Raw genomic sequence first — 12,465 nt, 5'->3', positions numbered from 1 at the left:
CTTTGCGTTTGTTTATATAGTGGATTACGTTGATGGATTTCTGTATATTGAACAATCCCTGCATCCCTGGGATGAAGCCTATTTGATCATGATGGATGATCATTTTGATGTGTTCTTGGATTCAGTTTTAGAGAATTTTATTGAGTATTTTTGCATCAACATTCATAAGTGAAATTGGTCTGAAGCTCTCTTTCTTTGTTGGGTCTTTATGTGGTTTAGGAGTAAGTATAATTGTGGCTTCATAGAAAGAACTGGTTAGTGTTCCCTCTGTTTCTGTTTTGTGGAATAGTTTGAAGAGTATTGGTATTAGATTTTCTTTGAAGGTCTGATAGAATTCTGCCCTAAACCCATCTGGTCCTGAGCTCTTTTTGATTGGGAGACTTTTATGGATATTTCTTTAGGCGTTATGGGACTGTTTAGATGGTTTATCTGATCCTGATTTAACTTTGACACCCAGTATCTGTCTAGAAAATTGTCGATTTCCTCCAGATTTTCCAGTTTTGGTGAGTATAGGCTTTTGTAGCAGGATCTGATTTTTTTTTAATTTCCTCAGTTTCTGTTGTTATATCTCCCTTTTCATTTCTGATTTTGTTAATTTGGATACTGTCTCTGTGCCCTCTGGTTAGTCTGGCTGAGGGTTTATCTATCTTGTCAATTTTCTCAAAGAACCAGATCCTCGTGTTATTGATTTTTTGTACAGTTCTTTTTGCTTTTACTTGGTTCATTTCAACTCTGAGTTTAATTATTTCCTGCAGTCTATTCCTCTTGGGTGTATTTGCTTCTTTTTGTTCTAGAGCTTTCAGGTGTGCTGTCAAGCTGCTAGTGTATGCTCTCTCCAGTTCCATAGCACCCAGAGCTATGAGTTTTCCTCTTAGCACTGCTTTCATTGCATCCCATAAGTTTTAGTATGTTGTGCCTTCATTTTCATTACATTCTAAAAAGTCTTTAATTTCTTTATTTCTTCCTTGACCAAGTTGTCATTGAGTAGAGCATTGTTCCACTTCCACGTGTATGTGGGCTTTGTGTTGTTTTGTTGTTATTGAAGTCCAGCCTTAGTCCATGGCGATCTGATAGGATACAAGGGGTTATTTCAATCTTCTTGTATTTGTTGAGGCCTATTTTGTGACCAAGTATACGGTCAATTTTGGAGAATGTACAGTGACGTCCTGAGAAGAAGGTATATTCTTTTGTTTTAAGATGAAATGTTCTATAGATATCTGTTAAATCCATTTGGTTCATAACTTCTGTTAGTTTCACTGTGTCTCTGTTTAGTTTCTGTTTCCATGATCTGTCCATTGCTGAGAGTGGGGTGTTGAAGTCTTCTACTATTATTCTATGAGGTGCAATGTGTGCTTTGAGCTTTAGTAAAGTTTATTTTATGAATGTGGATGCCCTTGCATTTGGAGCATGGATGTTCAAAATTGAAAGTTCATCTTGGTAGATTTTTCCTTTGACTAGTAAAAAGTGTCATTCTTTGTCTTTTTTGATAACTTTTGGTTGAAAGCTGATTTTATTGGATATTATAATTGCTACTCCAGCTTGTTTCTTGAAACCATTTGCTTGGAAAAAAATTTTTCCAGCCTTTTACTCTGTGGTAGTCTCTGTCTTTGTCACTGAGGTGCATTTCCTGTGTGCAGCAAAATGCTGGGTCCTGTTTACATATCCAGTCTGTTAGTCTATGTCTTTTTATTCTGTAATTGAGTCCACTGGTGTTAAGAGATATTAAAGAAAAGTGATTGTTGCTTTCTGTAGTTTTTGCTGTTACAGGTGGAATTATGTTTGTGTGGCTATCTTCTTTGGGGCTTGCTGAAAGATTACTTTCTTGCTTTTTCTAGGGTGTAGTTTCCCTCCTTGTGTTGGAGTTTTCCATCTATTATCCTTTGTAGGGCTGGATTTGTGGAAAGATATTGTGTAAATTTGGTTTTGTCATGGAATATCTTGGTTTCTCCATCTATGTTAATTGAGAATTTCCTGGGTGTAGTAGCCTGGGCTTGCATTTGTTTTCTGCCCAGGATCTTCTAGCTTTCATAGTCTCTGTTGAGAAGTTTGGTGTGATTCTTATAGGTCTGCCTTGATATGTTACTTGACCTTTTTCCCGTACTGTTTTTAATATTCTTTCTTTGTTTTGTGCATTTGGTGTTTTGATTATTATGACAGGAGGAATTTTTTTCCTGGTCCAGTCTATTTGGAGTTCTGTAGGCTTCTTATATGTTTATGGGCATCTCTTTCTTTAGGAATAGAGAAGTTTTCTTCTATAATTTTGTTGAAGATATTTACTGGCCCCTTAAGTTGGTAATCTTCTATGCCTATTATCCTTAGGTTTTATCTCATTGTGTCCTGGATTTCCTGGATGTTTTAGGTTAGGGGCTTTTTGCATTTTACATTATCTTTAACAGTTGTGTCAATGTTTTCTATGGTATCTTCTGCCCCTGATATCTCTCTTCTATCTCTTGTATTCTGTTGGTGATGTTATGACTCCTGATCTCCTTCCTAGGTTTTCTTTCTCCAGGGTTTTCTCCCTTTGTGATTTATTGCTTCTATTTCCATTTTTAGATCCTGGATGGTTTTGTTCAATTATTCCACCTTATTGGTAGTATTTCCCTTTAATTCTTTAAGGGATTTTTGTGTTTCCTCTTTAAGGGCTTCTGCCTGTTTACCTGTGTTCTCCCATGTTTCTTTAAGGGAGTTACTTATGTCCTTCCTAAAGTCCTCTAATATCATCATGATGTGAATTTAAATCCAAATCTTGCTTTTCTGGTGTGATGGGATATCCAGGTCTTGCTGTAGTGGGAGAACTGGGTCCTGATGATGCCTTGTAACTTTGGTTTCTGTTGCTTATGTTCTTGTGCTTGCTTCTTGCTGTCTGGTTATCTCTGGTGTTACCTGACCTTGCTGTCTCTGACTAGAGCCTGTCCCTCCTGTGATCCTCATTGTGTCAGAACTCCTCAGAGTCCAGTTGTCTCTGCGATTCTACAATTCTGTGATCCTGTGATCCTTGGAGTTACAGAGCACCTCTGATCCTGGGCATGCATGTTAGAGCACCTGGGAGTTGGGCTTCCTCTGGGTATTGTGGGACTAGGTGTGGAACCAGTGCCCAAGCCTGCTCAGGGAACTAGTTCAGACTGTAAGGGTCTGCTGGACAATTCTTATGTAGGAAGCCCCCAGAATTGAATGTTTTATGCTAATTTTAAATATTGGTACAGAACCCTAGAACAAAACAAATGTAAAAAGGTTCTATGAACAGTAAGTGTGGTAGGTACTGGGGACCCTGTGAAGATCCCACTTTCCTTTCCCCAGAGGAGCTGTTTGCAGCTAAAGAGGGAAGTTCGAGTTCAGTACAAACCATCTCTGTTCCAGCACGTGGGCACTCACTCATCATTTCCAGGACGAGAACAGCACCTCAAGGTAAGATTCTGAAATGGACTTGGGCAGCATAGCCTCAGTGAACTTAGAGACCTTAGAAAAGAAGAGGAAACATGAGGTACACTGTGATCCTGTCCTCAGTGTCCCTCCCATGTTATGGAGTGTATAGATGTACCAACCATCTAAGAACTTGTCATCTACCACAGTAAAAAGAATTTAGTCTTCATAAATCGATTCTTTTTATCTGTGGGATCCAAATAAGACTTAGAAAGTGTTTTGGGGAGGGAAATACAGCAGCTGTCACTATTTTAGTCTAAAAAATCAAAATTATTAGGAAGACCATTTCAGAACAGGAAAGTCCCTGTAAATGTATTTGGAATTTTTATTAAGTCGTTATTGGTTAGGTCAAAAGAAAAAGCATCATTTAGTGTTTAGTCATCTTAAATTTTATATCATGGGGTTGGGGATTTAGCTCAGTGGTAGAGCAAGCGCAAGGCCCTAGGTTCAGTCCTCAGCCCCGGAAAAAAAAAAAAGGAAAAAGAAAAAATTTTGTATCAACTATGGAAACAGTGCTCTTGTCACTGTGGTAGAATGGCCTGACACATCCAACTTAACATGCAGGACAGGTGTGTTTCAGCTTCCAGTTCCAGGAGGCTCAGCCTGGGCTTGCTCGGCCCTCTTGCCTGGGGTTTGTGGTAGTTCGTTCATCATGAAGCAAACACAGGGCCAAGAAACTGAGCACACAAAGGGGCAGCGTCACAAGGGCACAGCCCCCCAGGAACCCATGTTCCTCCCCTTGGGTTCCATTTTTTAAAGGCTTCACCACTCCAGCAGTGGCAGATCCCGATGACCAAAGCTCCGTACACGTGCCCATAGGGGACGTTTTCCTAAACCACAGTGACAAGATGAAGAAGAAACAGCTCAGCTTCTGTCCAGGTCACTGCAGAGTGGCTATAGGATCCTGGGAAGTCACACACTCCTCTTAGCTTAGCTTACTGCTATAACACCAGGAATTTAAATCATCCAGAAGGCGTCTTCTATCACTGAAATACCACTGGCATCATCACACAACAAAGGAAGTGATTATGTGGATTGTTTTGTCAACTGAAGTGGAAGTGCACACATCTGTCTGGCCGTTTTTTAAGCCTTTCCTTTTCTCCCTCTTGTACTCCATCCCAGTGAACGGTGCTTCACCCCCTGCAGGGATGGTTGGGTAGGCTCTGTCAATGTTGGGTACCAGCTGACAGGGAAGGTACAATATAAGAAAAAGATCAGACAAAGAACATCCGGAAACAACCAAAATGATCTGCCGGGAATCTGTATGCATACGGCAACACCATTGAATACATAAAGCAGTGCAGCAGATGCACAGAGGAAAATCTGTCTCTGCCATCTCACTATTGCTGAGGCTATAATGGCATTTTCCCTTGCATTATATATTTTGCCTATTATGGTGGTTTAAATGTGTTTGGTCCGGGGTTGGGGATTTAGCTCAGTGGTAGAGTGCTTGCCTAGGAAGCACAAGGCCCTGGGTTCGGTCCCCAGCTCCGAAAAAATAGAACCAAAAAAAAAAAAATGTGTTTGGTCCAGAGTGGCACTATTTGAACTTGTTGGAGTAGGTGTGGCCATACTAGAGGAAGTTTATCACTGTCAGAGTGGCTTTGAAATACTCCTCCAAGCTGCCGAGAAGCCAATTTTCTCCTGTATTCCTTTGGATCAATATAAAGAACTTTTGGTTCCTCCAGCACCATGCCTGCCTAGATGCTGCCCTGTTCCTGCTTTGATGATAATGGACTGAACCTCTGAACTGTAAGCCAGCCCCAATTAAATGTCCTTTACAAGAGCTGCCTTGGTCACGGTGTCTGTTCACAGCAGTAAAACCCAACTAAGACAGAAGTTGGTCCCCGGTACTAGAGTATTGCCACTGATAGGCCTGACCACATTTTTGTGCATTTTGGGATTTTGGATTTCTTTAAGTGGGACTGAATGGGCCATTCTAGTAGGAATATGGAAGACATTGGTGCTGAGGGTGATTTGAACTCTGGAAATCGTTCTTATGATGTTTCCGTGAAGAATGTTGCTGCTTTCTGCCCTTGTCCCAAGAGTCTGGCTGAGGTTAAGAGAAAGAGATTTCTATGAACCGAACTGACAGAGGAGTCCAGCATAGACTTTGTCCTCTGGTTTACTCTCATGATCATTTTCATCAGGCATAGCAAGACTAGAGGGAGAATGCAGAGTGGAATAACTTAGAAACTACAAAGCAATTTAAAAGGTTAAGAGAGCAATGTGCAGAATGCAGAGGGGAAGAGGAAAAGGAAGAAGTTGCAGAGAGAGCGGAAGGAGCAGGCAGGCTTCTCCTTACCATGGGACAGAACAGGCCCTTTCTTAACAGCAAGGCAGGCTCACTCTTACTAAAGAGAGCAAAGCTTTCTTCTTACAGACTTGGTTTTAATTCACTTAGCAATAAAGGTAGAAGCGTTTTCTTTCTCTATGCAATAAAGATTGGAGCTCATTTCTCATCCAGAATGAGTGAGTTCTTTCTGCACTGGTGCTTGGTCTTTTGCTCCAAATGCAAATGTAAGTCTGGATGTGTGTGTGTGTGTGTGTGTGTGTGTGTGTAAGTATGTAATTATGAAATAGCATGAAAACTGGGCCCGATGGTTTGAATGGAGATTTAAGAATGTATATGCATAAATACATAATATGAATTTATGTGAGTTTAATCCACATGTATTTGTGTAAAAGTTTTTCCTTCTATGAGTGTGATTCTCTTTTCCTGGTTCACTAGAAGTTTATTGCTCCAAACTTCCCCCTAGCCTGACAAGCAAGGAGCATTTGGACAAAAGGGAAAAGGCTCTAGCAATTAATCCTTTACTTAATCTCTTGCCGTTTTATGATCAAGTGCTAGGGTAGAGGCTCCAGTTTCCGGCCTCAAAGGGACTCCGGCAGGCCAGCCACAGTAGCAAAGTGACTTAGATAGGTTAACATTTTATTATTATACAGCAACCCTAGCTATCTTAAAACACCAAGTCTTACCCCCAACCTACACATCCTTCCCCCTCTCCTGCCTCAAGAAGTGCCAAGAACAAGAAAGAGCAGCTGGGGCTGGCCCCCTGCACTGTGTTCAATGATAGTAAAAGGAAGTAAGGGAGTAGTGACCTCAGGGCAAGATCCCTCTCAGATAAACATGCATTTGCAGTTGTATGAAGGAGAGTTATACCGTGTTAGGCATTGTTATTACCTGGTTGTTATTCGTTTGGACTTTTGGCCTGAAATGAACTACAATCCAGGAATTGAGGGCACATTTATGACGCAGATCTTGAGGCTGAAGATACAGGCTTTAATCTTGATCTTGAGAAATGGTGGCCATGAAAAGGTTAGGCCCAGGCAAGGTGATACAGGCCTTTAATTCCAGGGACAGAGGCAAGCAGATCTCTGAGTTCAAATTCAGTCTACAGAGCAAGGTCCAGGACAGCCAAGCTTAGGCAGTGAATGAAATTGTCGAAAACAAAAAGTTGGCAAAGAGGTAATTGAAGTAGGGGCCATATTTCATCCCCAGAAAGCAACAGAACTCTGAAGGTTCAGCAACGTGGTTCTGACTTTAGAATGGAAAATAGAAAGAACTCCTGGAACAGTTGATGCTGATTAACTGGACCTAAGAAATTAACAGTGACTAAGAGACCAGCATCACTGAGGTAAAATCTTCTGGAAAGTGTTTTGTTGAGAGCACAAAGAAGCAGTGTTCCGGAGATAGCCAAGGTTTTACCTTGTGCTGCAGCTGGATTGGTGATGTGTAAGACTCACCCAGGTGGTACTGGAGTCAGGGAGAGCAGCTGAGGATCAGCCCTGTGAGAGGTCATGATGGAAGGGCATTGGTGAAGGTGCAGCCTCAGTTGCAGTTGACAGCCAGGACTGAAGGGGTCATTAAAAGAAGTCAAGGCTTCCCACCATGAAGACAGCCAACCTATGAGCGGTCATTGGTGAAGCCTAGTTGCAGCAGAAGACCCCCAGTACATTGGAGATGCCAGGATATCATGGGATGACCACTAAAAACAGCAGCAACAGTGGAGTGGGCAACCTGAGCTTAGAGCACTACAGAGGGCAGAGCTGGAGAAGTGACCCAAACCCCTTAGAGACCAGGAGATCATGTGTGGATCCCAGACATTGAAACACGAAGCCGTAACATTGAAGTTGCCTTGGAGACCCAAGAGGTGAGAGACGCCATAGTAGTGGGATACCTGCCGAGGAGAGCTGCTAACAGGAAGTGGATCCAGCCCAGGAGAAAGAAGTTCGTTGCAGTCAACAAAGATGAAGGGAGTGGAAATCTGGAGAGAGCTTTGACATCAGACATGAGATGCAGAGGATTGGGTTTGCCCAGCTGGTTTTTGGTCTTGCTTTGGTCCAGTATTTCCTCACCATGACATTTTGAAATGGTAATGTATATCCTGTGATGTTGGACGTACATGATGTGCTTTTTTATTCTGATTTTATAGGGGATTACAGTTAAGTGATTGGATGACTCTCAGAAGAGACTTTGAACTTTGGACTGTTAACAGAGTTGAGACTGCTATAGACTATGGGGACCTTTAAATGTGTACTAAATGTATTTTGCATGCTATGTTTAGGTGTTATGGTATGGCCCCCATAGACTCACGTGTTTGAACAAGCCTATGGAGGCCAGGGAGGGGAATGTGGTGTTTTGAATATGTTTGATCCAAGGAGTGGTGCTGTTAGGTGTGGCCTTGTTGGAGGAAGTGTGTCACTATGAGAGTGGTTTTTGAGACACTCCTCCTAGCTGCCTGGAAGACAGTCTTCTCCTGGCTGCCTTTGCATCAAGGTTAGAACTCTCGGCTCCTCCAGCACCATGCCTGCCTGGATGCTGCCATGCTTCTGCCATGATGATAATGGACTGAACGTCTGAACTGTAAGACAGCCACAAACAAATGTTGTCCTTTATAAGAGTTGCCTTGGTCATGGTGTCTCTTCACGGCAATGAGAGCCTAACTAAGACCTGCTAAGATATTTAATCTAATCTTGGTTAATTCATGTCTGATTAAAATGAGTGAGTATATAATATTTCATATTTAGATATCATAATCTTGACATTTTAATCTTATGCTTCATAGCGCATAAACCAGACCTAAGTGACCATTTAGCCCTCTACAAGTGTGTTATATTAATGCCCTCTACCAATGTGGTTATATTAATCTTTGATTTCACATTTCTAACAGGATCATTACTACTAGGATTTTCCTAAATCTTACAACTTCTCCAAAAATTGCCAGACTCATTTTTGGGAAAAAGGCACAGCAAATATCAAATTTTCTTGAGTTACAGTGAAGAAGAGACTACACTATTTTTTTTTAATTAAACCTTCAGTAATAAAGTGAGTATAAAAATTTGATCTGTCTGCACGATTATCAGAGAGTGTTCCTCTTACATTGTAGAAAGATCTGTGTCTTATTTGGGTTCAAATTTATTAGAATTCCCTTAATGTTTATTACTTAAGAGTTTCAAAGCTTTTATATGAACTAAGTTCCCAAACATCATTGGGTACGATGCTTTAGCAAAAGACTTAAATGTACAATAGAGCCACACTATAGTTTTATTAAGAAAATAATTTCATCTCTGGTCACCTAGCTCATAACCCACGCGCGCGCGTGCACACACACACACACACACACACACATGCGCTTTTAATGATGAACCTTAGTTTTCAAATTTAACAAATGTTCTATAGTATATTTATAACAAAACGTTTTTGTGTTGATGGAATGGTAATTTCTTAGAATTGCTACAAAATACTCAAAAGGTAATTGCCTTCCAGTTGGTGGGCAAGCAGAGAGCTTTTGTATAATTCACTCGTGTTGTGTTTGTGTGAAAGGTGTTCTCGTTCTGGTGCAGTGTGCTGAGCACGCATGCGGCCAAATCGCTCCATTGACTTTGAAGTGGTGACTTTATTGTTGATTGAGACAAGAACCCACCATATAGTCCAGGTTGGCCTCAAACTCCAATCTCTCTGTCTCAGTGTCCAGAGTGCTGGGATTTTGGGTGGGTGTCACCCCGTGCTGCTGACGATCAGTATGATTTTACTTTCTGTTAACCGTTGTTATTTTTCCTATGTGAATGGGTGGGGTAGGCTTGGGTAGGTACACAGGTGCAGATGCCTGAGGACCCTCCAGAGCTGGACACACCTATGGCTGTGGCTTTGAATCATCCGATGTGGGTGCTGGGACTTGAACTCAGGTCCCCTGGAACAGCACTCTTCATTCTTAACTGCCGAGCCATGTCTGCAGCCCAACACAACTTTTGAATGTATGTGCTGTGTGCCTTACAGTGGCTGCTGTTGCGTCTGGCAAGCAGCAATGTGACAGAAAAGGAAAGGATCTCCCATGGGAAGGTGTGAGCTGAACAATTACTTAGGCTCTGTCCATGACCTTGATTAAAGACCCGTGTACGTTTTTGTCTTTTCTTTAAAAACTATCAGTTAAGCTTTCTCTTTTCTGTTATATGTAAAGGTATGTATATGTCCAAGGGAAAATATGTAATTTTCCTTTAGAATGTGGGAGTGGAAAAAACTATCCTCCCCCAAGCCACTTTTCCCACTGTGGCCTGTTTTTCCTTCAATTACACAAAATTCAAAATTATTTTCAAATGATATGAAATAACTAAATAATTTTATACTGATAGCTAAAATTTTGTGCTTTATTCAATTTTATATTTAACCTCTGACTTTCGTATTTTATTAAAAAGGATTATTATGCATGTTTTCACTCTTTGTTACCCTGACACTGCTATAAAATAAAATAAAATGTGGTTTGCCTATCTTCTTTTTCTTTTGAGGGGCTTTAAGTGATGGGTTTATTATGACACTTTATGCAGATTTTCTTGGCCTCCTTCCTCCTCCCTACCTCCCCCCAACCCCCACCCTGACCCTGCTGTTCCTCCCTCCCCTTTTCTCCCTGTCCCAGTTCTTGCTGTCTCCTGCTGTCTCTGCTCAGGATGGCCCCTGCCCTCCTCATGGTCTCTCTCCTAGTTTAGCGACACGCATAGAAGTGACTCTCAGGCAGCCCCATAGCCTTTCTTCAACTGCGATGATCATTTGCATACACGGTCTCCCAGGAGCCCTACAGATGCAGTCTACACTCAGAAATCTAGTGCTATAACCACGCTGGAATTGGCAGTGCTTACTCAGGCCTGCGATGGAGCATAGGTTTCGTTGGTACCCAGTTACGTTTTCCCCTGTGACACAACTACTGAGTAACATGAAGAAATTCCCACAGAAATGATTACACCCTTAGGAATGAAAAGGTTCTTTCTAGATGCTACAGGCTTCTCGTTTTTAGTTCAGGAATATCGAAGATAATAAATATACAAGAAGAAATTTGTCATGCCTGACGTTCTGATGAGTCAGTTTCTAATGGTATCTTTCAGAAGTCAGAGGGGTGGAAATAGATTAACTAGAAGAGGAAAAAAGCAATGAGCGTTTGAATACGTCACGTGACTTCTCATTCCAAGTCAAAAGTAGAGGTTTTGGTCAGTGCTGTTTTCAGACTAAAGTGTTAAATTTTAAAACAGCAAAGTTAGAGAAGTGCCGACATTTAAGAACTACATCTTACTGACTTAGGCAACAGGGTTACCACACAATGAGTGAAAGCTCAGAAACGTGCTACTGTTGTGGGCAGGCTCTACGGTAACTGAGATGTATGTTATAATTTCTTTTGGAAAGACATCCAAAGAAATCGGAAGCACAGATTTGACTCAGCCCGGGGCTGGTTGTGTCACCTGTCTTCTTGTCTTTGAATGAGCGTACTTCAGCTCTCGAGCCTCCACTGAGCTCTATGTGAATCCATCATCAGGCAGACACCTTGGTGAGTGAGGGTGTTGATAGTTGTTCATTTCTAAACACATCCCAGAAGGACCTATGGATTGTTTTAGAGAGTTTATTTTGGGAAGACGTTGTCTTTCCATCTTCTCCTTACTGATTTCTGACTGCATTGCTGTTGGGATGAGTTTGTCTGTGTAATAGTATCTGGGGACCCCTGTAAATTCATGTGGAATATGAGACCCCTGGGCACACCTTTTCAGCTGTTGCATTTGCTTGTTTTTATGGATGTTGACTTTGTAAATTAAAAATGCCTCTTTAAAGGGGCTGGAGAGATGGCTCATCAATTAAGAGCATTGGTGTTCTTCCAGAGGACGACCTGGGTTCAATTCCTAACACCTGTTTGGAAGCTCATAATTGTGAGTTCCAGGGGATGGACACCCTCACAGAGACATACACGCTAGCAAAACACCAATGCACGTAATTTTTAAAATACCTTTTAAGTATTTGTGACTATTGGCTACAGAGTTCTTAGGTGTTGAAATCTTTTTAGTTCTTATTACCTCAGACAACAGTTTCTTATGGGCATCACTCAATAGTCAAATATTCCATTTACTTTATATATTTTGAACAATAAGATAATTCTTATTTCTTATACTTTAACCAAATATTATGACTTAATTGTGTGGTGTGTGTGTGTGCATATGTGTGTGTGTATATGTGCGTGTGTGTGTGGTGTGTGTGTATGTGTGTTGTGTGTATGTATGTGTACGTGTGTGTGGTGTGTGATGTATGTGTGTGTGTGTGTTGTCTGTATGTGTGTGTGTGTGTGTGTGTGTGTGTGTGTGTGTGTGTGTGTGTGGTGTGTGTGTGGTGTGTGTGTGTGTGGTGTGTGTGTGTGTGTGTGTGTGTGGTGTGTGTGTGTGGTGTGTGTGTGTGTGTGTGTGTGTGTGTGTGTGTGTGTGGTGTGTGTGTGTGTGTGTGTGTGGTGTGTGTGTGTGTGTGTGTGTGTGTGGTGGTGTGTGTGTGTGTGTGTGTGGTGTGTGTGTGTGTGTGTGTGTGTGTGTGTGGTTGTGTGGTGTGTGTGTGTGTGTGTGTGTGTGTGTGTGTGGTGTGTGTGTGTGTGTGTGTGTGTGTGTGTGGTGTGTGTGTGTGTGTGTGTGTGTGGTGTGTGTGTGTGTGTGTGTGTGTGTGTGTGTGTGTGTGTGTGTGTGTGTGTGTGTGTGTGTGTGTGTGTGTGTGTGTGTGTGTGTGTGTGTGTGTGTGTGTGTGTGTGT

General features: G+C 41.7%; 1 protein-coding gene across 1 annotated transcript in view; it reads left to right on the top strand.

The window, feature by feature from the left end:
* Mgat4d (MGAT4 family member D) overlaps positions 1 to 8,765 on the top strand; it is a 36,535-nt gene extending 27,770 nt beyond the window's left edge. Inside the window, exons 10-11 of the mRNA XM_032888047.1 lie at positions 3,298 to 3,405; positions 8,595 to 8,765. Coding sequence (XP_032743938.1) covers positions 3,298 to 3,405; positions 8,595 to 8,609 — 123 coding nt within the window. The 3' untranslated portion in view covers positions 8,610 to 8,765. The remainder of the gene's footprint in view (positions 1 to 3,297; positions 3,406 to 8,594) is intronic.
* Positions 8,766 to 12,465: the final 3,700 nt, after the last annotated feature.

This window comes from Rattus rattus, chromosome 17 (genome assembly GCF_011064425.1).
Source record: "Rattus rattus isolate New Zealand chromosome 17, Rrattus_CSIRO_v1, whole genome shotgun sequence".
In the NCBI taxonomy this organism is placed as follows: Eukaryota; Metazoa; Chordata; class Mammalia; order Rodentia; family Muridae; genus Rattus; species Rattus rattus.
The sequence above is the reverse complement of the archived record's forward strand: the minus strand, read 5'-3'. Positions and strand labels throughout refer to the sequence as shown.